Raw genomic sequence first — 27916 nt, 5'->3', positions numbered from 1 at the left:
ACCAATTGCAACACCCTTTGATTTGGGACCCAAGTTTGATATGAAAGTTACTTGCAATACCCCCTTTAACCACACATATATTTTCAATAAATTTCGTTTAGCCATGTTGATTGTATAAAGTGGAACATGTACGTTTTGACATCAAACTTTCAATGTTAGCAATCCATCTGGCACACCTTTTCCTGTCGGTCAAAGGAGTCGGGATCGCAAACAACCTTTTTGAGAGAAAGCTTGTGTTATTTATGGACAACCAAAATTGGTAAATGAAAGTCACATGTTGTCGTTCTGCTAGCTTGAATTTTACTATCAATAGCGTGCTTTTATTGAATAAGTTCAACTTTTCCTTTAAAAGATGTGAGAGACTTGAAAAAAAAACCGAACCGTTGCAATGAGACCTCCGAGCATTTCCCCCCCCCCCCCTCCGACCTAGTCTGGTTAAGTGTTGATGTAGCATGCAACAAAAAAATAACAGTCACATGTAATACATTTTCATTAAATCTTTATTTCACATTAATGTACAATATTTATTTACATTGCATAATATATATCATTCATATACATGTATAAACATCAAAGCATGCATCATAGAAAACAGCCTTGATCTGCTTCTGTAAATAATCCACGCACTTGTATTCTAACTGTAGTTGAACAAACTTCAGTTCAATAAAAAAAAAATTGTCCTTTCACTTGGGAGTTGTTACTTATGAACACATTGCAGGGCGTGATTTATATTAACAGCTAACATAATGGATTCTGATTGGTCCATTAACTGTCCATAGATTCTTGATATTCATTTCAGTTGTCGGTGAGTCACTTCTCTGTCCTTGATTGAATGATACATTCAAAGTTGTATATAAATTCACAGAAACTTAATAATTGACCATATTCTAGAATTTGGCTTGGGCAAATTGCTGCGTTAATTTTTGTGAAAACAGTCTGTAGTGAGGATTGTTCTAGCATGAACACACTTCATTACATGCGTGTCGCTGAGAGAAAACATGCAAATTGTTCCTTCAATTAAGGAACAAATGGAATGTTTATATTCTATTAGGAAGTGGCATCTACTTTTGATGTAAACTTCAATGGATGTTTGTACAAAACCCGGGAGGGGGGGGGGTGTTTCACAAAGATTTAAGTATGACTTAGATTCGCACTTAAATGCCTAGTTGCGCGCGTTATTAAAGGCATAACTGCATTGGTCATATCATGCAGAGAGGACGCGAAGTACTGCGTATTGATTGCGCGTTGTTTTTCAGATAATAATAATAATATTGGTATATTTACCCAGGGAAGCCACTTCAGTTCTGAAAACTGTTCTCCCAGCGGGCCCTGCTATTATCATTACCCTGGATTTAGCTGGGCTGCCTAGGCGCTCAAGCATTCCAGGATTTCTTTCTACCGGGTACCCATTCACCTCACCTGGATTGAGTGCAGCACAGTGTGGATAAATTTCTTGCTGAAGGAAATTACGACATGGCTGGGATTCGAACCCTTGACCCTCTGTTTCAAAGTCAGAAGACAAATCCACTGGGCCACAATGCTCCACTTTCAGATACGCGTCAGCATTTAAGTCATACTTAAATCTTTGTGAAAAACCCCCTAGGTGTACAATTCTGCGTTTTCTCATCAGATTTATAAAGTATCTTTTTTAATTGAGATCTTCTTATGACAAAATCTCCAAGGTGCACAATTCTTTCTTGGAAAAGAAAGTGATCTTAGAACAGCCTGCCTTTTCTACGAAACACTCATTTTCTCAAGGTCAGGAAGAGTACATACTGAGAGAAAGTATGTTCTTTGAAGACCATACTCATTTCTCAGAAAGAATTACAGTGAAGTGTCTACTATAATTTGAATGATTGTGACAAAAAACAGACAATGGTGAACTGTTAAACATACACACTAGGATGAATGTAACTCAGAAAATGGGGAAAATAAATCACGACAGTTGAAAGGCAATCTATAATCTTCTATGCTTCATAGTGATTTCAATATAGTCATAATTTTAATTGATAAATAATTGTGCAAGTTATGATAAATAAGTTATCTTATATTCTCAGTCTTAACTAATTTTACATAGCTATGTTTGACAACAGAGTGAAACAATAAATTTCACAATATGGAATACCTCTCATGAATACAACAACCAAATTCATAAATGACAGATCCACTGCCATTTAATATAAATTTAATTGAATTGAAGGATAATTTCATCATTTCTGACAATTTATGATTCATCATTAGCACATGAAGAGGAATATAATCCTAGGCTTAGCTAGCTTTACACCCTATTTTCATGATGATACTGCCCCTGTAGCCATCTGTCTTGAACGCCCAAAAGAATTCAATCGTTGACCAGCAACATCTGTAGGTATACCCTGGGACTGAAGAGAGGCTTGCTTCTCACGACGGCGCTCTAGCTCCTTCCATCTGCTGTCTTCGTTCTTTTTCTGAAAATTCAAGAAAAGTACAAAGACCATTATGTAAGGTTAATCCAGCACGGACAGTAACTGTCTATTACAACACAGAATACCAGAACTGGGAGAACCATTTCATAAAGAGATACAACTATGGCAATGTTGCCATTATGGCATCTAACTGGTTAAAGAGTTAAGCAGCCAAACATAATAATGGTTTCCATTAGGCCTAGTTTCCATGTTAGTTACAATAATGGCAACGTTACAATGGTTACGGTGAAACAGGTCCAAATAGACCCCATGTAAGATAGACACACACTACCAGTTTAAACAAGTAAAAAACAGAATAAACAAGATACCGGTAGGTGGTTATCGTACTCCTGCCCATTTAAAAGTGTGCTAAATACCATGAGTACTGCTTTCAAACTGAGTAAGAAATTTGATCAGTGATAATTCCCTGTCACAGTTTTGCATTACCATGGAATGCATTAAAATCTTCATCAGAATACTAAGACACAAGGAAAGGTCAGCAGTCAGTAATACCTTCCAAAAAACAATATTAAAGAGCACTCTTGGGCATCGGAACCATGAAACTAACAACAACAAGTGGAACGCCTCTGGCAGTCTCGCCTGCATTACGCAATTTAATATAGCAGCAGTGCTAACTTTGAAAACTACTATAAAATAATCATTCACAAAAACTTCATTCATATTATGACATAATACCAAGTTCATTGACCATAAATGACATTTGAACGGAGACTTAAGACTGTCAACTACACCCATGTCCACATTTCATTCACTCTATCCATAAACTTTCAAAGTTATGATGGCACTTCAACAATTACATGTACCCCAACATGGCCTAAGTTTATTGACCTTTGACTTGGTTTTGTGACCTGAAACTCACAGGGGATGTTCAGTGATGCTTGATTACTCTTATATCCCAAGTTTTATGAACTAGATCCATAAACTTTCACAGTTAGGATGGTAATTCAACAAATACCCCCAACACGGCCAAAGTTCATTGACCTTTAATGACCTTTGACCATGGTCATGTGACCTGAAACTCGTACAAGATGTTCAGTGATACTTGATTACTCTTATGTCCAAGTTTTATGAACTAGATCCATAAACTTTCAGAGCTAGGATGGTAATTTAACATATACCCCCAACACGGCCAAAGTTCATTGACCTTAAATGACCATTGACCATGGTCATGTGACCTGAAACTCGCACAGGATATTCAGTGGTACTTGATTAACCTAATGTCCAAGTTTCATGAACTTAATCCATAAATTTTCAAAGTTATGATGGTAATTCAACAAATACCCCCAAACTTGGCCAAAGTTCATTGACCCTAAATGACCTTTGACCTTGGTCATGTGACCTGAAACTCAGGCAGGATGTTCACTAATACTTGATTAACCTTATGTCCAAGTTTCATGGACTAGATCCATAAATTTTCAAAGTTATGATAGTAATTCAACAAATACCCCCAACTTGACCAAAGTTCATTGACCCTAAATGACCTTTGACCTTGGTCACGTGACCTGAAACTCGAGCAGGATGTTCACTAATACTTGATTAACCTTATGCCCAAGTTTCATGAACTGGGTCCATATACTTTTTAAGTTATGATGTCATTTCCAAAACTTAACCTTCGGTTAAGATTTTGAAAATAATTTTCCCAACATGGTCTAAGTTCATTGACCCTAAATGACCTTTGACCTTGGTCATGTGACCTGAAACTCAGGCAGGATATTCAGTAATACTTTATTAACCTTATGTTCAAGTTTCATGAACTAGGTCCATATACTTTCTAAGTTATGATGTCATTTCAAAAACTTAACCTTAGGTTAAGATTTGATGTTGACGCCGCCGCCGCCGCCGTCGGAAAAGCGGCGCCTATAGTCTCGCTCTGCTATGCAGGCGAGACAAAAATGATCAGGAAAGAAAAAAAAACACGGTTGACAAACAGTATGCAGAGGGAGAGTTTTTACTTGAACATGGTGTGGTGGCTTCAACTTTCCAGAGAGAGGGATGAGATTTGGAAAGCATTGTCCCTGAATGATAGATTATCTTGTCATTTAAACAAAAAGATGATTACCCCCAAAGATATAATACAAGTCATTATCATTATCACAACCATGCTACGACCTATATCAATGAACTGTGCACAAACCAACCTTTTGTGTAATGAGTGTCTTTGTACGATTTGCAGATTTCTTGGTAGGTGAAATCTTCATCTCCTGAGTGGTCTTGAGTCTCTCTTGTTTCCTCTGATCGAGTTTAGCTTGAAGATCCTGAAGCTTTGGATCTTTGATCTCAGCCTTCTCCACTTTGGCCTTGCGTTTACTCTCCAATCTATAAGTTAAAGATGACGTCAAAAGTCTTTATTGCATCAACCATAAGCAACAGAACAAATATGGAAACACAGATGGAAACCACATTTGGTGTAGATGTAGAACATCCATCATATACAAGTGAATCTGCCAGAGTCAAAGCTTTTGGGACCACAGAATGCTTGGACTAAGAAACTATTTGACTTATGGAAAGTCCATTTAAGAAGAAGAGCTAAGCTCTTCACTCCTCAATGGTAATTTCTGTGTGACAAACCTATAGAAGCAAGAAATGAGACATGTCTTCAATGTGTGAGAGTGGCTTGACTGTGACAGTGGATACAAAAGAATTAAAAGTTTCCATCTCAATTTCCAAATCAGTGGATTTAAATCTGGAAAACCAACAACCAAGAAAATACACAGTGGCAAAGAACAATTCACTCACAATAAGGGGAAAATAATATTCCAGGTGGTAGCAAATAGCACCCAGAAACTGTCATATATTTCAATTCAAAATATAACTTGAAATATACAAATAGAGAGAAAAAATGGCACAAAACATGTAATTTTCCACATTTTGGAACCTCTGTTAGACTACTGGTAAAAGGGCTCCCCATTCTTTAAATTTATATACTGGTACCTGGAACAAGAGAATCATCTGTCCAAATAAAGCCCTTTCAAAACCAATATATTTTCATAACTAATCTATTGCTGATCATTATTACAATTCACTTTATTAACCACATAGAAAAACATTGTTTTTCAATAGTTTTACAGTCCATAAGAAGTAAAATACAAGCGTCTTTATTCCTTCTTATATTTAGTTTCAGTCATATCCTGTTAGAGACAGAGCCAGCATATATGCGGACTGGATTCCATTGAAAATATGCATTAAAACAAAATAATTCAGTCTCCAACGGGGTAATTGCTGGATTATTTCTACTAAGAAGCACATGTACAGTTGTGCTCAAACGTGAATGAACCCCACCACAAAATGCACTCTCTCATGCTGAGTGTTGAATGTAGACAACAACACTGCAATGTTCGGCGAGCCCAGAGAGACAAATATAATACTTTATCACCTAATTTCACAATCAAATATATAAAACATGGCTGAACTTGAATACTTTAAATATGTTCATTTTCCAGTGGGGTTTACTAATTTTTGAGCACCACTGTAGCAAGGGCGGAAATCTCTCCCCAAAGGTAGGGGGACAGGGGCTGGAAAATTTGACAAGCAAAAAGAAAGTTAAGGTCATCTCGTCCAAAATACATATTTCAATTCGATTTTGAATGATGTATTTCTTTCCATCATAAAAACACAAAAATAGTAGGGGAACATTTGATATTGTATCCCCCCTACTATATTGGGTAGGGGGATGCGTCCCCCTACGATTTCCACCCATGCCCTGTAGTCTACTCACTTCATTGCTGCTACTTGTCCCTCAGCAGCGCGATGTTTAGAGATTTGTTGTAGTTTATCCATCAAGAAACGATCTTTAGCTTCCTTGGCTTCCAGGATCTCATCTCTCTTGCTTTCTCTCTCTTCTTCTTCAGCTATCCTTAAAAGTGATACTCTTTCTTTCAGCTGAAATTGAAATATATTGGGTAAAACATGATCAACAAATTCAATATTATCGAGCTTTCAGATTATACTTATGGAGTATATAGAATTTCATTTCATGCACAGACTCTGCTAAATATATTTTAATTTATTTACATCAATAATTTATCTACTACTAATAATAATAATAATAATAATAATCCGCTTTTATATAGTGCTTAATGCATTGGAAAACTTTGTAGTTTATATACCAAGCGCTTTACAGATATAATATAAGTGAAATATAAAGTTCTTTTGTCTATATTAGTTTTTTTAGGTCCATCTGCTTTATGTTTATTAATGATAAAATGTTTATTTCATAACGTCTTCTCTAATTCATTACTAACTCAATTATGCTTGCAAAACATAATTAGAAAGAAAGGCAATGTCAACAAACTCTCGGCTAGCCATTCAGCACTTAAAGTATGAAGATCGGGTTACAGCTCTATGAAACCTGAAATTGACCATTTTTCATATTAACAAGAATCACGTGTGATATATCGCTAAGATTTCCCATCTGTAAGGATATGATTGCCATTTGAGAATTGTGGGTATGCTAATTGACAGCAAAATTATCAGTGCCTGGGAATGTCTGAGAGGCACAATGATTAGAAAAATAGTTTCAGCAACAAGGCCCTGAACTTCTTATTTCATTTGAAGAGCAAACCAGGGTTGTAATAAAAAACGTTTTTTATAAAAAAAAACAAATAAAACGTTTTTTATTGATTTAAAACGTTTTAAATCGTTTTTAAACGTTTTTTTTCCACGAATGATGCAATTTTCCGTAAATCAATTAAAATAGAGTCTGATTTAAGCTCTTGATATTTTAAATACACTTTTTGGAGTAAGTAAGAGAAGACTACAATATTTGTTACTGAATTTCCAACAGAAAAGATCATATTTCCCCAAAAAAATTACTAAATCATGGAAATTGAATGCCAAAAATAAAACCCCACCAAAGATGACATTTCATAAGTTTATTCCTCATACATGTACATATACATGTAGTCCCGGGGTATTTTGAGTCTTGTCAATTTGTGGGGGGGGGGGGAGAAGAATTAACACAATGGAAGAAAATTACATAATGTAATCTATGGGGTTTCAAAGCTTAATTTCATAAAATCAAGAAATGCTTTATTTCATTTGAATCAATTATGCCAATTTTAGATTAATCCATGATAATTTTTTCAATTGAAGAATTTAGGTCAATTGCATATACACATGTACATGAAAGAAAAGAAATCAGTATAACAAGTTTTGTTTACTTTATTTTTTGAATGGAAATCATTAGCAATAGTTTAATTAACAAAAAGTACAAATAATGATACAGATTTTGGCAAAAATTTACAATTGGCTTTATTCATGAATCACGTTTTTAAGCAATTAAGGTCTTACATGCACTTGTTGTGTAATATCATAACCGCATACCCATGCATGCATCCCAAAATAGTCTTGAATGATATGGCATGGTCCTGTCATGTGTATAGATTTATCATATGAATTTTGAGGGGGCCATGCATTGAGGTCCACTGGGATTGTTAGGGTTAAGGTATACTAGCTGATTATCTTATACTGATTAAAGTACTTTTCTTTATCTTTACAAAGCGCAAAGTTTCACTGCTTTCGTGTGTACCTCAAGAGTACGATGTCAGTTTAACAATCTATTGTCGCCTTCCTGCACAAAGGCAGTTAACACGCACTGCGCATCGCCTTCTCGCACAGAGGCCGTTAGCGTGCACTGCACGTCGCCTTCCAGCTGAAAGGCCGTTAGCGTGCAACAGTGCGCTCTTATTGTAAAATATTATTATGCTTGTGCAATTACTACTACATGTATGTATTTGAGCTTATTTTAAATAGAGTTTCTTTCCCTGTCCAAAAAGTGAGCACATCACTTAGATATGTTTGTTGAATGAGAATATTCTTAATATGGATTGATGTACATTATTGAACTGGGAAGAAAGGAACATGACAAAGCAATGGAGAAGAGGAGAATAAAGGGGAAAGAGAAAGAGGAGAAAAGGAGTGGTGTTGAGAAAGAGTTTTAATTAGTTAGAAGAAAATAGTACACCACTTTAGAAATAAAAGTATGAAAATTTTTTTTAATCTAAAATCACATCCATGCAAATTTACAACACACAAGCCTATGCGGTGTTTTAAAACACGTTTTTTTTGTAAAAAAAACGGGTGTTTTAAAACGCGTTTTAAAACATGTTTTAAAACACACCGTTTAAAACGTGCCAACCCTGGAGCAAACATATTAGAATAAACAAGCTCTAGCTCAATTTTGACTGATGATAGTAATGCTATAACATACAGGGTCAATCTTACCTCAGCTATGGACATCTCAGAGAGGAGGGCGTGGCCTGCTGTAGCCGTCCAATCAATCAGCTTGGTCCTGTCCTTGGGCGCCGCCTCCAAAGCTCGGATCTGCTGAATCAGGTCTATCTTCCTCCTCATCTCAGCTTCCGCCTAGATAATTAAAAACAAGGGGATAATAAGTTCCTAAGTAATAAAAATGGATATAATATTTAATAGTGATGTACCAATCAGAGATTAGATAACATTCATAGGGAAAGGCAACATTCAGTAATTACCCATTAACAGGTTTTATCCAACATCCAAAATAGAATCTAATTTTATAACCAGCAAACCTGCTGCAATGCTCTCTATATATTCCAATACTTACCTAAGACTGTAAGTATCTCAGTTTCACTAGCTGGCAAATGCCCAAATTAAGTCTATAAGAATATCTTAGCTGGGACAGCCGATTTAGATAAGCTCTACAGATGGAGTTCTATTACAGCTATTTCCAGAGTTTTTTACAAATTCTAGTGTAAGCAAATTGATATTGACTCTCCATAACTAATACTGATGCAATTTTACCATTGATACATCCTCAAAGATAACATTCAAAATTCCACAACAAATCATTGGATAAAAAAAACATCAATGGTCAGTACGCTATGTGTAAGATTGCAATGGTAGACAATCCTCAAATTTTAGCTATTATTTTACACAAAATTTACACAGACTTCAACATATTCAGATGTCAAAAACATAATACATTGTAGGATAAAATATTCCGACAGTTAAAAAGAGATATTCTATATTCTGTTGGTGATGACCTATTTGAACATTATTCTCAGGCTTTGCACAAATCAAATCATGAGCGTACATCTTCATGTGCTCCCACAGGAGTTTGGATATTGATACTTACTTCTTCCAAAGCTTGCCTCAGGAGTTCCTTGCTTTCTTCACTCACTTCCTCAACTGTGTGGAGAGAATACAAACAACAAACAAGGTTACCATTATGTTTCTGAAAGAGTTTCAATTAGGAATGCATTCAAATCACACTTAAATTTCAAGTTGCATGCTGTATATAATAATAATGATAACATGTTCCATATACTTTACTGCGCTTGATACTTGGCAACATAGTTTTACCCCAGCTATAGATGAGCAACCATATAGGCGCTGAAGCGTTCAAGGGATAAATCCTAACGGGTACCTGAGAGCCACTAGCGCGTATTCATCAATGAGATTATGAGAAAGTTATCGTCTGTGCGTCTTGCTAAAGCATGAATTCTAATCATATTAGGAACAACAATCCAATGCCTCAATTCAATGCCATAGGAAACTTTCATTACAACTCCATGTAAACTTTTGATTAGTTCTTGACAACTTACCCAATTTCCTGTTATACTCCTGCATCTTAACCTTTGCTTGCTTGGCATTCTGGTGTCCTGAGATGATATCTTCTACCACTCTCTTCATCACCTCTTCCTCTTTCATTCTCCTCTCTACATATTTGGCCATCATATCTTCAGCCTATAAAAAGAGAAGGGAAATATGCAAATAAAAAAAGGAATGAAGCGAAATGCTAAAATTTGCTAAAAGTCAACATTCCGAATTCACAGAGAATTTAAAAGAGAATTCAGTGATCATGGTACAGGGGATATCTTAAAAATTATATTTTTCAAGCTGAGTGCAAGGTTTGATAGAAGAGTATACAAGTTTACACCCTATCTGTTGTATGTACATTATTCAGGTTACAGTCACTACTTCATTTATTTATCATTTATTTATTTTATTCACGTTTTATTTCAACAGGGTAGCCCTTCCAGTTAGCAAACTGATTTACAAAGGGGACCTGAAACACAATAAAAACAACACAAGATTGATATTACAACATATACACAAAATATGAAATGGAATGACAATAATACATACAATAACAAATATACAATATGAAAAAGCTTACAAAGAAAAAAAGAAGCAAAAGCAGCTTTAAAAGAAAAAAAAGAGCCTCTAAACAATTACAAAATGTAATGTTTTATTTAAGTCGGGTATCCCTAGCAGTCATGAAATACTGCTTAACTTGGGGGACCTGCATGACATTAAAAAATAATAGAAATACAAACGTTTCCATTTATTAGCAGAAACAGTGTTTTTCATTTTGAATCCTAGAAAACAAATTTACAAACTGCCTTCATTATACTTCCTAGGGTAGGTAAGATGGGAGTGATTATGACATAATTATACCTCTTTTTTCATGATGAGAACCTTCTCTTTATTCTCTTTAATGAGTGACTGTCTGGCCAAGATGGCTTCTTCGTGGCTGAGTTTGCCTTCAAGTCGTTTCCTTTCAATCTCAGCAAGCTGTTCATCGGTATCCTTCTGTCTCATCGATGTCTGCCATTCTAAGAACTCAGAAGCATCCTTTGCTCCGGCCTCTAGCTGCTCAAGCCTACACAAACACGTTTAAGCGGGAATGTGAATTTTGTATTTAAGAAAACTATTGTAAAAGCCTTGAGTTTCCATGGATGGAATGTGTACTCGTGGCAGAAAGTAATAATAATCAAAATAACAACAATAACAATAACAACAACAATGATAATAGTGGCCACTTATGTAGCGCACAGACTCAGATGAAAGGCATTTTGTTGACATTGCTCTTGCTGTCATTATTTTTTCACCTTTTAAAAAAATTATTATCATATACTTTCCTTATTTCAATATTTACTTATATCATCATACAATGATAATAATAATACAATTAATAATCTTTTGATGGCATACATCCTTTAATAACATAGAAAAATACATTTATGTTTACTTTGATGTTCTTTGTAATGAATTCCTAAAAATTGAAATTCAACAACAAACCTGACTGTTTTATCTGTCTATATACATTAATTCAACTAATTCAATTTTTCCGTGACTACGAGCATTAATTTAATAAGATTTATCTCAATTCTAAATCCTAAAATCCTCGGCATTTTTTAAGCAAATACTCACTTTCTCATTTCATCTTCTTCCCTTTTCTGATAGAGTTGTCCTTCCCTCAAAATGGCTGCCATATTGAGTTTGATGGGAACATTATTAGAGACTGCTTCAGGAATTTTTCTTGCCTTCACTTTGTTGAATTGGAGCTTACTCTCTTCATCTTTCAAGATCGCTGCCTTACGGATTAACGTCTTGTCTGACTTTTCAGCACTTGCACATGAAAACTGAGACTTGGCTGCATTAAGTAGATTCTCCTAAGTTTGTAGCAATACAAAAAATTGTCAAAAACTACTTCCTATGTTTACTGCATGGAATTGAAACTGAAGACAAAATTTGCAGATTTTAAATCCTCAAATTTATATTTTTCAATATGAAATTATCAATTTTAATAGAGGCTAAATCCACTAAGAAAATAATCAAACTCATTATGGCTTATCGTCAATTAAATTTTCGATTTTATTCCACAACTCTTAAAAATCTCAAACAATATATCAAACTAACATGAATTACATACAAGACTACATACTAGGCATAATATAAATAACCATAATACATATTGGAAATTTTCAAATTGTCACTTAAAACTCTTTTTTTTTCAACACTAGCATAGTTTTTTTTTTCTTTTTAAAGGATTCATTGTTTATATTAGTCAGCCACGTGTGCGCTTTGAAATACCCGTATAAAGTGCCCTATAAATTTTGTTATCATCATTTTATGACGTCAAAATTATGCTTGAATAGATTTTTGGTCTTCAACTCAAGATTATAGTTTTTACATGAACTAAAGTTATCCCTGACATTTATACTAGAGTTTTCTATTGCCAGCTACAGTTCATCCTAATAACCACTTAACAAAGGACAAAATCAAATAATCTTTTCAAGCAACATTGTTGATATATCAAAGTCAAACTAAATCAGTTTCCACTGTTTAATGTGGCTGAAAATCGGGCAATAGACTTGATACAAATTTGTGATTGAAAATGGGGAAAAGATTCTGGCTGAATTTTGCAAAATTCTATTCCTAAAAATTTACATCTGGGCTGGAAATAATTCCTCTATGATCACCACATTAGCCTACCTCTGCTCTTTTCCTGTTTCTTTCTTTTGCTTCTACAACAAGGGTATCTTCTCTGGGGAGATTGTATGTCGACTTTGGAACCTGTGTATATAATAAAATGAAATCCACTTATCAAGGACGTCAAATATTAAAAGATATTTCAAGATAATGTTGTACAGGCACATAAAGACGGCAAAACAACAAAAATATAATCACTTGACTTGTAGGGATCACCTACAAATGTCATAAGTATTCAAATAATATGGTAGGATGTAATCAAACTTACCTAATGTTTGGTCAGTACTGAACACACGTCTGGTGTATGGTCTTTTTCATGCTTTCACAAGAGCTAGACTTACTTGCAGTCTTACACAATCTTGAGTTGGCGTTTCAGAAAATAAATTCTGAATATATATTTTCAAAGTCAAATGACTATTTTTTGGTTCAGTACACAAGGCTTGCATTGTGAGTTCTACTAGGTTATAAGCTGGGTTGTAAATGGTAAAGAATCATTGGATCACTCACCGGTTTTGACTTTTTGACCTGTGGTATCTTGTCTGGCACCGGTACACTCCTGGGTCTCGGTTGAGTAATATTGAATGCTTTGATCTCTGTTAAGTTTAATAGTAAATTTTAAAGAATGCATTTAATAGTCAATGTTGATTTTATTATCCCCAACAAAAATATTTGTACACATATAAACAAGGGCCTGAGTTTTTTTTTTCCATGTGACCAGGGTAATGTACTTTTCTGTTATGCACTCAAAGTTTAATGCCAATTGAGAGGAGAATATTATAGCAATCCTCCTAAAAATTTATTCTGGGTGGCTAACATTTACATTCTGTAAGCATTCTTGATGTCAACAATTTGCAATGATAACAAAATTACTACGACTACTACTTCTAACTACTACTACTACCACCACCACTACCACCACCACCACCACCACTACTACACCTACTACTACTACTACTACTACTACTACTACCACCACTACCACTACCACTACCACTACCACTACCACTACCACTACCACTACTACTACTACTACTACTACTAATAATAATAATAATTATAATAATGATAATAAAAATAATACTACATGTACTACACCAGCAAAGTATAGTACATTTAACATGTTAATATCTTTGTAATCATTTAAAAAAAATCAAATAACAAACCTGTTGGTGTTCTGACTTTGCGTTGTGTAGCTGATTTGTTGGCTATCTTGTTTTCAAGCTGCTTTATCAATTCACCAAGCTCAGGTAACCATCTGAAAAAAAGAAACAGTAATAGTATTATATATTATTGTAGAACTTGTATTCTTGCTCACATGTGGAGGCTCAGTAAACTTCATCTACAATATCTGCAGAGAGTAGAAGATGTCATGTTCCTCATGATGTACTATGAATCTTGGTGTACAATTTGTTTCAAAATGTTAAAAGACATCATGGGGGTGTTTCACAAAGATTTAAGTATGACTTAGAGTCGCACTTAAATACCGAATTGCGTACGGTATGAAAGGCTTGATCGCATTGGTCAGATCGTGTCATGAGGACGTGCACTAATGTGTAACTATCAATAAAATCGCGCGTTGCATATCATGTACGCGTCGGTATTTAAGTGCGACTTAAGTCATACTTAAATCTTTGTGAAACACCCCCCATGTATTGTAGATTAGTCTAAAACTACAAGTACAGTATTTAAGATTTGCTGATTGTTTAAGTTAAAAGTATTGATCTTTACAGCTACAATGCAGGTAAGCAATATTTAGTGTATGTGCAGAAAATATGTTGCACTATTATGATAAGATAAAAGTGCACTGTACCGTGTACTACAGAGAATTGGGCATTTAACAGATGGTGCAATGTAATGAGAGGGAGAGGAGGGAAACATAATTCATGTAAGTAAAAAAAAAAACCTCAGAAAGGTATGAGGATTCAGGAGGAAAACAGGAATATGGTGAAAATGGAATGAGATTGAATGAGTAATAAAGAAAAATACAAAGAGGAAAATAAAATGTACCTATTTGGCGATCTCCAAGACAACTACATCAGACAGACATGAAGGCTTTACAATTAACCATTATTTTAATGAATTACAAACCTGAGAATTGGTGAAATGAGTTCCACCTGAACGTAAGAGCTCTCATAAATCTTGGTCCATTCGTCTTTCATCCAGGTTTTCAAATGTGTCTCATCAAAGCTGAAGGCCAGGTACTGAAAGACAAACCGTTATCATTAATGAGGAAGGCTTGGGCTGTCCAATGCATGAAGTAGGTGTACTTATATCATAGGTAACAATAAAATTACGTTATTAAACTCTAGAATTACTCAGACAGACATTGTCTGATGCATCAAAATCTACTCTCCCAATCAGGATATTTAATAACAAATATTGATCAATCATAGACGGTTGCAACAAACAGTACTTATTACATGTAATTCATAATGCTCTAAAGCTCAGATTTAGAGCATTATTAATTGATTCATGCAAGTACTGTACTTAAATATTTTTGAACAAAAATATAATCCTTAACTCTTTGCCTGCCATGAACATAAACCCTCCTGTGCAGCTGTAATTTTAGGGTACATCCTTAAGAAGGATTTTGCATTGACTACATGGATGCTAATTCAAGTAACAAGAAATTTGACTGGTTTAGAAAGAAAATATTTGTGTGTAACCTGTTTAATGTACTTCACACATTGTGAATGTGTGTAATAAATTACATTGATACACTTAATGCACTCTGTGTGTATTGTGAGTGAAATGTGACTTGGGTCACAGTTGGCAGTCCACTGTATGTTACTCCAGTCAAACAAAGCAGGCAAATAAGGACACATACATAACAATTAAAGAATAAAATAAACTTGCGACTTACTTTGTGCATTTTATTGACATCTTGTGATCGTATAAACTTCCTGTAGTTGGCCATTCCAAGTTCATCTAATCTATACAGGGCAAGGTAACTCAGTACTGTAACAAAACAGTGATACAGGTAAAAAGAAACGAGTTAACTTTATGAACTGCATTCAAAACAGGTATATATTGCAGTAACATGTAATACTAGTAATTGTGAGTGTGCATATATTTTTTTGCTATTGAATACTTGTTCAGATAAGGGCTAGGTTTGGGCCATTTTACAGAGCTGAAACTTTCCTACCAATGTAATGCTGAAACAGAACAAACCACACACATACTTTTAGTTTCTATATTGTCAAATTTTGGTTGGAAAAGTAAGAGTACTGACTGTGAATTTTTATTTGATTTTTTGTTCCAAAAAGCCATTCATTTCTGGGATCATGTATAAATTTCCCAAAATCAGAATGGTCTTTTATGATAGTTTTGTAAAAATGGAATGGTTGGCAAGTCTGGTACAGTTTTGTTAAAAATGGAATGGGTGGCAAGTCTGGTACAATATAGTACATGCTTTGGCAGTATCTCTTAATTCTGAATACTAGCAATCAAACAAGATATATTATCAGAAATACAAAATGCAAGTACAAACTTAATTGGAACAAGCTACAATACAGTACATGTCTTTTCTGAATACAAATGTACTTTTACAAAGCTTGATCATTACACCCTATATTGACAGTGCAATGAAAAATGTTGTCAACATAGAACAAAGAGACAAACTTAAAATGAAATTTGTATTCATGTATTCAAAGTCATTCCATATACATATTTGATATGTTTATTAATTGTTGTCAATATGAGGGGCAGGAAGCTAATCATTAAAGACTAGGAAATTTATGTGCCTCTATGGGAAAAAGATATAATAAAGGGTCAGCGTTATTAAGAAAAGAAAAAAATAGGAATCATAAGTTTAAGATGAATTATGCAAACACATAATCCAGACAATACTGAGGTAGCAGGTTTGTATTCTCATTCATCTCATTATTTCACTTTCTCTTTTGTACCTGTGTAAAGATTTTTGTCAGCTCGTAAGCAATTCCTGCCATCTCTGACATAGAACGCTTTGACGATGACCTCCATAATCCGACCATGTCGCACGCAGCCAGCAAATACCTCAGTGATGAAAGATCTCTCCACTTCATCTAAAACCTGTTGAAATTGTCATGAATGTGTACATTATCAGTAACTGCTCAATAAACCTGACCACTGCATATAACAAGGGTACTTTTGCACAGTGAGCATCATGTACAAGGATTTTACTGAATCATCACCACATTCCCTCTCCCAACAAAAAAATGTTCCTACCTCACTTGCTTGCAATTTCCATGAACACGATAATTTCTAACAATAAAATATCCATATAGATAGGCCTACTCCTTCAGATATTAGAAATAATATATGATACATAGGTGATTTTTTTTTTTAGCTGGGGGTGGGTGATTTGAGACCAGGTGAAGGGATAAAAGTCTATGATTATGAAAGCAGTGTCATGACTGAAAAGAACATGTTATCTGCTCTACTGTACATCATAAAATAGATTTCAATGAAAAGAGTAAAATAAAACTTATATCAAAAGGGAAGACTTTTTACATACCTCTACAGGTATACATTTGTAAATCAATGAAGAAGGAAAATCAACATATTTCGCAATATCGCACATTGGTCAAAATACTAGCTTTAATTTTGCTCTTCAAAGACAATACAAATCTTAATTAAAATGGTGTGATAATAGAAGGTAGTAAATATAACTTACTTCATGAGCATTCAAGTATCTCTTAACATGTTGGTCGACACCAAAGGCTGCAGGATCAAAGCTATCCAAGATGGCCACACAGTGGCTGAGAAGTGATCCATGGTTATTCATTTTCTGTCATTATAAAGAAGAGTACAACAATCAAACACAAATTAATTACTTCAGATAGAACTAAGAAACAGAACTTGTTGCACTTCATCACAGCACAACAGAAAATAAAAAATAAAAATAAAACCAAGACATGAAGTAATATTTGCTTGCAAACATGCATGCATTCACTTGGTTAAATAGGCTTAATTATGGACTGTCAACAATGACCCAATTATCACCTTTTTATTGGACCTCTATGAAGAACATAGCTATTTTGTTAATGGCTCTGAACAGAGTGATAGATCCATAGAATTTCAAGTATTTATTGTGTTAATATTCACATTTGTTTTACATAGTTCATGGTTTTGATGGTAACTAAAGCAAAAATAAACCAACCCAAACCAAAGGAAATGATCACCATTTTCCCAATCATCATCATGACAAAACCTAAAATAAAATATTTAAGGCATTTGTCATTATTCAGTTTAAGAATTATTACTGCTTGATCAAATGCCTATGGGCTTATGAAGCCAGGAATCACCAAGAATGAATTATGTTTATGTTCAGGATTTGTAGGATTTGTATTTTCCATTTGTATTGTATAAATTTTGTTTTATATTACGGTATACAGGGCCCCAAGTACAACAGTATTTGACTACTGATGGGGTTACCCTGTATAAATAATACCAAATAAATTCAAAATAAATAAATTATACATGTAAACTATCAGATTACATGTATGTTGCCAGATATGATAGAAAAATTGTTACCCAACACTGAACCTACTCATTAGGGCTCCGCAAGAGCAAAGATTTGGTAAACAACTCACCTATGATTTGGTACTTTTAAAATATCAGCAATTATGCAGCAAAAAATATTCCAGGTTCTCCCCTGTTGAATAACTTTCTGTGATACTATTTCCCAATATAATATCTTTTTTTTATTTACTATCTAGTGTAAAATAAAATCATATTAATTTTTGTTAAAAGTATTTAGACTTTTTAAAGATACCGTATTCTTTTGCCAGATCATCCAAATCTGGCATTTTGATTTGTCAGTACAAATATATGGCAAAGCATATAGAAATTTTGGTTTCCCCATCTAATCATCATATGCACATTAACAAAAATCATTGACTCAATACAATTTCCATGATATTCAATTTTTTTGGATTGCTCTTTGGGACTGATGTTGCCATAAAAAAAAATGAAAAGTGGCCCATACCATGTAACTTCCAAATTATAATAAATAGTGGAAATTTATAAAATCAACTAATCAAATAGAAATAGACAGGCTGGATATCAATCTTTTCTCTTTTTTTCCAGGAAAAGAACTTAAAACCACATACCGATGGGGTTGGATTGCAAGATGACAGAGTATATAATCAATGTTCGATCAGATTTTAAATATCTGTACTGATTTTGTTCATGGTTACCCTCGTGCCAGTCAAATATATTGCTGTACACACGCGTGACCAAAAAATTTCCAAACACCCCCTAAACGAGTTTTACTCTGTGTGCAAAATAACCCCCTAAACAAGTTTTTCGCGGGCTAATTTATTTACACATTTTGGCCCCTGAACAAGTTGTCGCCAAAATATGACCTCGTTGAAAAAACTTTAAAAAAACATACCCTAACCACGTTTGGCTAAAAAAAAAGCTTTGGGGAAAAAACATGTACCCTAAATACGTTTGACCCCGCGATTGACCATTGACCAGTCTTTCAAAACCACCCTTTTTCTTGAAAATCAGTGTTTTTGATACCCTTAACGAGTCCACGCGCGGACCGCGTGCAAAACTGAAAAAAACACCCCTTTAAACGTGTTTTTTTTGTCACGCGTGTGTACAGCAATATATTTGACTGGCCCCCCCCGGGATTTGGGTCAGGTGCATGGGCCTACATGTACCATAGGTCATGATACAAAATTATTTATTCCAAGATTAGTCACTGAGAAACATAAGAAATCTTCTTACATGAGAACACATGTAACACACACCGCAAAACACACCGAAGTACAGGCGCTATCACTCACCGAAAAACCCCGCTGAAATGCAAATTAATTACATCATTGAAATTGATTTATCTGGCCATATTTCCAAAGCATGCCACGGATCATTTTAAATTTGGGAACCGGGTCCCCGAAAATGCACTAAAAATGAAGAAATCTGTGATTTTTTTTTTCTGGCTAATTTATGAGAGCAAATCGCTTGCCAATTTTGTGTATTTTTTTGGCTTTTCAGCAGCCAAAAAAATAGTAAATATCAAGTAAATTGATGCGGCAATCAAAAAGGAAAGCGGGCCAGGACGAGAAACATCACTTTTTTACATTTTTATAGCCAATTTTTGAAAATAGTAAAAAAATTCATGCAGCGGCCAAAATGATGCGCGCGAGGATGATCAACTACTTTCTTTTTTTACTTGGCCTAAGTAACAAACAAGGCAAATCTTTTGATCCCTAACTTCAGTCCATATCAAAATTACGGCGAAGCCGAGCCCAAGCAAAGTCTGACTGAGAATTTGAACGATAACATCAAGAGACAAGATCGGATCCGAACAGCATCATCATCATGAGCATTTTCCCGGGCCAGATCTTAATTTGGAAAAGTGGTGAGACTGAGAGAGAGAGGTACCGGTATATAACTGACCTTGAAATATGACTGAGAGACTTGCCATGATATTTGCAAACAATTTCTGGTGGGGAAATTTGCTCGAAATCATCGGCCGGTGCGAAACTGCATTAGCGCCGATGCTCGGCCTCACTTTACTTGAGCTTGCAATGCAAGGGTAAGGCGGCGGAGAGCGGGGCGCGGCGCACTGACCCTCGCTAGTCCCGGCTGCGCTGCAGCAGGGTTGCTTGAACATTCGCGACAGGCTGGATAGCAACGGAGACAAAACATTCAACAGAATGTGAAGTTTGGCAAATAAATTCCATTTTTCTTAGCTGAAAATGGCCTTGAAGGAATAATCATCCATTAAGTAAAATAATTCACTGTCAATTAGTATTGAAATATGTCACAATGTACTGTAGAAATGGTGAAATCTTACCGTGACTCGGAATCCGGCTTCCATTTGTTTACCCGAGCAACTATAATTAAGGTGGTCTTGAACACGAAAATAGAAAATGAAATAATTTGAGTTAAAAAACAACAACCGGGATTCGCTAATTCTACTATATAAATCAAAGTCAAACCCAGGAAAATGTTGATTTGAATAAATACAGAAAATAAAACTAGCATAACGCTGAAAATTTCATCAAAATCGGATGTAATATAAGAAAGTTATGACATCTGAAAGTTTTGCTTATTTTTGCACAACTCAGTGACATGCAAATGAGACAGTCGATGATGTCCCTTATTCTCTATTTTTTAAATATTTTTTTTGAACTAGGCAATAATTCATTTTATACAAATTTGAAAATAGGAACCAACCTGACTGAACCATATAGTATTAAACATTGCTAATTCAACATGTTCAGGGAGGAACTTAATGTTTCACTTGACAATGAGGAGAAAATTAGAAAATTTACATATTTTAGAAAAACAAAAGAAATAGTGAGTGGATGACGTCATCACTCCTCAGTTTCCTCATTTCCATAACGACCAGGATTTTAACTGTTTTGTGAAATTAAGTGAAACTTTAAAAAGTCATAACTTTTTTTTTACATCCGATTTTGATGAAATGTTCATTGTTATTGCTTGTTGGATTTCTATCATTTTATTCAAATCAACTTTTTGTTGGGGTGAAGGGTCTACTAGCCATTTGAATAATGGAGCGAAAAATCAATAAGCTACACAAAGCAAATCAGTAAGAGAAACCCAAAATAAAATAATCAATTGATGAATAAAATAATCAATTGAATAAAATTAAAACAACTTAGCAAAATTTGATTTTCGTTAATTTCGGGAACGTATCGCGTGAAAACTTAACAATGGGATAGAGTAATAATGGCCCTGGAAAGCGGGGGTGCTGAAGCAACCCCACCCCAAGATTTGCCTCTGGGGTGCTGCATGAGTTACTCAACAAAGGCAGCATCCCTGGAAATCTGGTAGGTATGGTACATAGTATAACTTAAATAAAACTCAGCTTCATTTTGTAGCGAATCCCCTTTTTTTTCTTGTCAAATTTTCTCGTGACCAAAATAACCTCATTTGGTTGTGAAAGGTTTTTTTTTTGGCTTGCTTGTCAAATATAAACTAGCACCCTTGTTTAAAAAAAAAAATCGTTCCCAGTGCTATGGGGGGGGGCAAAATGAAGGGTAAATATTACTTATCCAATATAGTCTACAGTGAGTTCAAATGACAGGTCGGAGACAAAAGTATCGCTAACAGTATCAGGAGTTAAATAAACTATATAATGCAGCACAATATATATGTCACGTATTATTATAGATGTGCAATAAACAAGATTTTAATTTGTGTATGAAATTGAGAAAATTAGAGATGACAGACTGCCTCATGGAACTGTTTAGAGAGTTCCAATGTTTGGTCAAGTGTTTGCAAGTGAGTTAATTCTGAGCTGAGTTCTAACTGGTGATACATAGTACAAAATAACTTGTCTCGATGACTATCTGTGTATTTGGTTTTCCTTAACAAAAATAGATGCAATCCCCATCGGGTACTCCACCCTTCTCCAGCTGATACATGAGACATCTGATATAAAGACGATATACTACCATACCTTCAGCATTTAGTTTTTATCAAATCATTAATGAGTGTGAGCGTGTGTATCAGCAGCCGAGATAATTCTCATTGCTCTCTTTTGGATAGACATGAATTTGTGAGATTCGGCGGTTGTGCCCCCTCCCCCGGCAAGCACACCATAATATAAGTAGATCTAGGCCAAATTAAGGAAGAATACAAAGTTTAATAATGTACATGCTTTGGTAATACAACCTTCAGTTTGTTAATCACACCTACATTTTTGTAGAGTACTTTATATAAATGGGATGCATGCACCTTCCTATACAAAATTACCATCAATATAGAAAATTACACATTGATACCTTTTCAATATTTACCTCATCAATATCAACAAAGCAACTAGTACAAAATTAAGGAAGAAATGCCATTTAAAGAATTTCAATTTTATTCATCTCATACTCCAAATTAACATCAGCACACAAATATTCATTAGCCACTTAACATAAAAAAATTACATTCTACTGCAATACAGCACCTGCATCTGCATTGTATACCACTTGATCAGTTATGGGCCGCCATCAGTTTCAAGCTTAACAGCTCACGATGACGGTCTCCTGCGTTCATTGGTTAATGTTGTTTTTTATTATTAAAAAGTAAAGTATATGCTCACATCATTTTTCGTTCTAATTATGTATTATGATTGTATTGTGTACATTGTGGATTATTTTGTATATTGCAAACGATGTTAATACTTCAGAGGAGGCGCGATAGCTCAGTCGGTAGAGCGGGGGTTTCGGATTCCAGTGTCCCGGATTCGATTCCCAAATGGTGCGCTCGTGCCCTTTGGTAAGACATTTATCCTCTTTATCAGGTCCCTCGGAGAGGACCTTAAGCCGTTGGTCCCCTGGCTGCTTGCTCACAGGCATTCGTGCTTTCTTAGCAGTCAGGTAAAAAACCTCGGTATAACAAACCTCGGTATAACAAACACTTTTGAAAATGTATTATTGTGAAAGTAGAAATTAAAATAAAACAAACAAAAAAAGAGAAACTAAGAGGAAAGGTTGATTATGTAACATTAGTCCCTCGTATGGTTAAATACCTATTGTAACTCTAAAAAAAGGAACAGTTACATTTAATTGAAATTGTATGAGGGCAAACTGACTAGAACACACAAGAAAGAAAATAATACTAAAATATACCTTTCCAAAATAATCAGTGGGAAAAAGAAAAACATTATTAGGAAAAACGCATGAATGTAAGGAGGGCAGATTAGGAGAACCAATGAGTTAACTCCTTGGGAGAACATACAAGGTGAAAGAAAGTATGATGCTGCGTATCACAATCACATACACACTTAAAATGTTTGGCAACATACTGTCCACTGTATTGGGTAATGTATGTTGGTAAAAATATATTCTGGGCAATTATCATCTAATTGAGCAAATTTATTACCTGCACAATGTGGGCAGATTTTAACCAATAGTTGTGTGGACAGAATGTTGCCCAGGGTTGGTTAAAAGCTGGGCATTTTTTGCCCAACTATTTAAAGAGTGTAGGAAAGAAGAGAGAGAGAGGAAGAGAGAGGGAGAGAGAGGGGGAGAGAGGGGGAGAGAGGAAGAACACGACTGAACATTTTAAACGATGTACAAAGTAAATTAATTCAATAAATATAATTTGAGAAGAAGCTTCTTTGAATGCATTTGAAGGGAGAAATCCGTGTGATTCCTTTAAAGGATGGATCAATTTCATTCGAAAATTTGGGTCCAATGAAAACGATAGTTCTTTGAGCAGACATTAATGCTCTTGGGATTGGGAAATGAAATTCTCTAGATTGCCTAGTGGGGTAAGAATGTGTTTCGTAACTGATTTAAAAAAGCGACATAACATGTGGGGGTAACGAATTATGTGATAACTGGAACATGAATATTCCAACTTGCAAAAATATACAAATCTTGTACTCTAAACTATTATCTTGGAGAAATAAGTTGTCCATACATGAACGAAAATAGATTTAATGATCAATGGCACATCCAGGGGGGGGGGGGGGCACAGCCGACCAGTGCCCCTTTTGAGAGGCACAATAAAAATTTGTAATGTAAATATGCCGTTATAACACAAGTGTGCCCCCCCCCCTTTGAAAGCGAGGACCTTTTTTTTGTTGCTTGTCAAATTTTTTGTGGACGAAATGATGGTAAATTTGGGGAGAAAACCTTTTTTTTTTTTTGCTTGTCAAATTTTCCTCGGGGAAAATGTGCCCCCTTTTGGAAAATCTTGGATCCGCACCTGTTATGGATTATTATAATTGTCCTAAAAAACCCTGATACATAGGATCAAAAACTGTCATTCATACACAAATAACGATCTATTGGTGTCTTATGATTACTGTCTCTGTGACGCATTTAGCTCAAGTTATGCCCATTTTTCTCAAATTCAAAAGTCCGTTGACTGCATTGCTTGCTTTCTGTTAACTCCTGTGTGCACAAAATAATTTGCTAAATTTTACATTCAGGATCGCTCTATACAAGTGGTCATTGAAACCAACCCTCATTGATTTCTAAACTGTGGTTTACATCTCCAAAGTTTTAAAATAGTAGCTGTAGATATAATACTTTAATACTTTTGGACTGGTATTTTCAAACTATGAACCTTATGTTTAGCCCATTTCTAAGAACCAAAATGAGAATTTCATGAATACGAACAAATTGAAACCGTACGATCACGTTAAAATAAATTGACAATTTATTCATAGAAGTCATGAATCTGAAATTGATTTATTCTTACACACTGTACACTACATGATTAGGTTATAGATAAAACAATCGAAATTGACAGTAATTCTGCAACACTTATCGACAACGACTTCTTCAAATACGTGAAACAGAGATCCCGGGGGGCCACTACCATTGACGAGTGGATACCATGCGCGACCATGGGGTCTCGAAAAGCACCCTAAACACGTATTTTCCATATTCTGAAAATGCACCCCTTAACAAGTATTGGCGTCTGAAACCCTACCCTTAACAAGTATTGGGAACAAAACTATTCTCTTGGCAAGTATTCCCTGAAATGAACCCCTAAACAAGTATACAACGATATTTTATTGTTGTGTTACGGGTCCGTCGGTCGTCGGTTTTACCTAATTTACACACCATTTGGTTTAGTATACGGCCCCACCTTCCTCACCTCGCGTAAATCGGGACTCTAAACACGTAGTGTTGGGGCAAAAAGGACATCCTTTATACAACATTTTAATTTTGTTTTATCATCCCCGCAAATTTGACCCTAAACACGTAACTTTCCTAGCGAAATAGATACCCTTTTTTCATTATTTTTGTGTTTTTGACACCCTTATCACGTTACGTACGTAACGTGCCCTGTCTTAAAAAAGACATCCTTTTTACGTGTTTTTTTGGTCGCGCATGGTATCCACTCGTCAATGTAAGTGCCCCCCCCCGGGACAGAGATATAACCAGTGGATTAATTATATTCGATGGCATCCATGGCATTATTATTAGTCCCACAATGAAATAAAGTTTGCTATACAGAGGGTCAGATAGACCATAATGAAATAAGATAAGTTAGTTCGAAAATAACCATAGGACTGTACATAGGCCTACAAACCTAATTTTAATGATCGGACTCTTGAACCTTCAAAATAACGAACTTATATCATTTTTCGGATTAACTTATCTTCAGAATGTCAAAACTTATTTTACTTAAAAAAAAAACTTATGACTGTCCCCTCCCACGCAATGACTGTAATTATTTTACCATGAAATATAATTCCTAAATTCATTTTATGTTCTATGTTCAATCGTTGCATGGAAATAAAATAATCAATCAATCAATAAAAAACTAACCTTCGGATTGAAATCTCGGCCAAATGAACTTTCGAAATTTTGAACCTTTGGATTCGAACAATCTGAATAACGTACTTTACCTGAACTATACCACTACTATAATTCACTTTACTCTACCCCTTTACTATAGCTTTTCACGGACTTTATAGAGTAAATCAAGAAACACTTTATGACTCGCATTAGTCTAAACATTTATGGAAGAATGAATAAAGAAAGAAAAGAAAAAGATGATGAAAGCTGAAAGGAACAAAATGTATGAAATTGACCTTCACATAATTATGTTCAATAGCTATATCAATCAATCAATCAATAATTGCAGATTTCTCGTAAGGGGTCTTTACGTTTGGTCGGACTATGGCGCTATAAAGCATCAACACTAATAAACTATCTGATCCCTTCCACAACCCAAATATAATAAATAAATATATAATGATAGAAAAACAATTACAATGAATGTATTTCAATTATAATGACACTTGTAATGATAAATCAATCAACCAATAAATAAATTAAATTAAAAGATATGATCAAAATCATTTACAAAGCTAAAATAAAATGGTTTCTCTTGCACTGTTAATTTTTTATGTTCTTCAGGTCAGTTGCTCATTTTCAAGGTAATGACTGGTTACAGTCTGGATGTCAACATTGACCATCATAATGAGTCTTTTTTTATTGCGATGGTCTGTACATCTTCTCATTTTACTTGTTCTATTTTTAGTGTATGCTCTATATAGAAATTCTTATGGTCTATCAGATCGAATAAGTAATAGATACCAATCTTCTGTTGGGACCTGTCAAACCCTATTGCAATTTTAAACTATGAAGTATAATTTCTAACCACATCGTGAGCAAACTATGTAAAATTTTGTAAAACTGCACTATCACTATATTGATATTAAATTAATTGCATGATTTAATCATTAAAAAAATCATATTAAAACCAACTTGAGCATTCAGTCTGACCTCAAATCAATCTGCTAAACTTTTGAGAGATATTCCAAACTGGTTCCCTGAACCGGTTTCCAGTTAGTTTTAGAAAGTTTATTGAGAACGAAGTCATAGTTACTTTTACTCGAAAAAGATGTAAAATAATAAAGCTGGTTATTTAGAGGGGCGGTATAACCTATCAAACATCGATCAACTTCGCTGAACTATGTCAACATACCCTTTATTCCTGTTTAAAAAAAACATCACTTTTTACAAGAATATCTGACATATTGTACTGTAATGATGTTGACATGGTTTATCAGCCCATCTGACATTATTCATCTGATCAGTCTCATCAGTTACCAGAATAGCTACACAGTTCTCATCTCCGGAACCATTCGGGTCACCATCTTGCCAATATGTTATGTGCCAAAATAAGAAATGAAAATTATAACGCCTTTAGCAGTCTCGCCTGCATTGCGAGATTCAATATAGCAGAAGATGGAAAAAATACTTGATTACCCTTGTTTCGTAGAATAGATCAATACAACTTTAATTGTTGACAGGTGATTGTTGATGATAATTCTTTAAAACTTAACGTTGATAAAGATTTATTGTTGATACCACTACATGGAAAAAGTTCACCGACCCTAAGGACCTTTGCAGATAGAGAGTTATCCGCGGTTGACCTCATTTCAAAGTTTTATATAGGTGCATATACTTTATAAGTTGTGATGATATTTCTAAAATTCAGCCTTTGTTAAGTTTTCAATATTGACGACGTACGCCACCGCCGTCGGAATAGCGGCGCCTACTGAATGATACCAATGATATTTCGCTTCATTATTTTGTATGTAAGTACATCCTGTAATCTGAATTCAAATGTTTCTCAAGACACTTCCTAGGAAAAATGACACGGAGGTAATATACCGTGAATCAGATTATCAAAGACTCCTTCTTTGAATACAATGCATGTCCTGATCAATGTTTCGTGTAAAATGATGGTTTACTTAAAGTGAACAATTC

General features: G+C 34.8%; 1 protein-coding gene across 2 annotated transcripts; it reads right to left on the bottom strand.

The window, feature by feature from the left end:
• Positions 1 to 482: 482 nt before the first annotated feature.
• Positions 483 to 20561, bottom strand: LOC129273373 (cilia- and flagella-associated protein 99-like). 2 transcript variants are annotated; one of them, XR_010295256.1, is made up of 17 exons: positions 20509 to 20561; positions 17374 to 17487; positions 16625 to 16769; positions 15583 to 15677; positions 14808 to 14920; positions 13883 to 13974; positions 13227 to 13312; positions 12723 to 12803; positions 11658 to 11899; positions 10902 to 11106; positions 10046 to 10187; positions 9577 to 9629; positions 8688 to 8828; positions 6181 to 6344; positions 4604 to 4781; positions 1637 to 2447; positions 483 to 1135 (listed from the first exon to the last, which is right to left on the bottom strand). XR_010295256.1 is itself a non-coding variant. In XM_064107488.1 (16 exons), exons 1-16 carry the CDS (start codon positions 20530 to 20532, stop codon positions 2292 to 2294), a joined length of 2031 nt encoding a protein of 676 aa, XP_063963558.1. In that variant the 5' UTR covers positions 20533 to 20561; the 3' UTR covers positions 483 to 2291. The 2 variants fall into 2 exon arrangements, 1 of the variants encoding a protein (XP_063963558.1); XM_064107488.1 differs by having other exon boundaries at positions 483 to 2447.
• Between the last annotated feature and the right edge of the window lie 7355 nt (positions 20562 to 27916).

The sequence above is a fragment of the Lytechinus pictus genome, chromosome 12, assembly GCF_037042905.1.
Source record: "Lytechinus pictus isolate F3 Inbred chromosome 12, Lp3.0, whole genome shotgun sequence".
NCBI classification, from domain to species: Eukaryota; Metazoa; Echinodermata; class Echinoidea; order Temnopleuroida; family Toxopneustidae; genus Lytechinus; species Lytechinus pictus.
Note: the sequence above shows the minus strand (reverse complement) of the source record. Positions and strands in the feature narration are given on the sequence as shown.

What these genes read in the sequence shown, in the direction of transcription:
- LOC129273373 (XM_064107488.1), bottom strand. Translation starts at nt 20,532, where the DNA reads ATGGAAGCCGGATTCCGAGTCACG. An exon ending in GATACTTGAATGCTCATGAA is followed by an intron (nt 16,770 to 17,373) that starts GTAAGTTATATT and finishes CAATTTCAACAG; the next exon opens with GTTTTAGATGAAGTGGAGAG. An exon ending in GAAGAAGATGAAATGAGAAA is followed by an intron (nt 11,107 to 11,657) that starts GTGAGTATTTGC and finishes GTGTTTGTGTAG; the next exon opens with GCTTGAGCAGCTAGAGGCCG.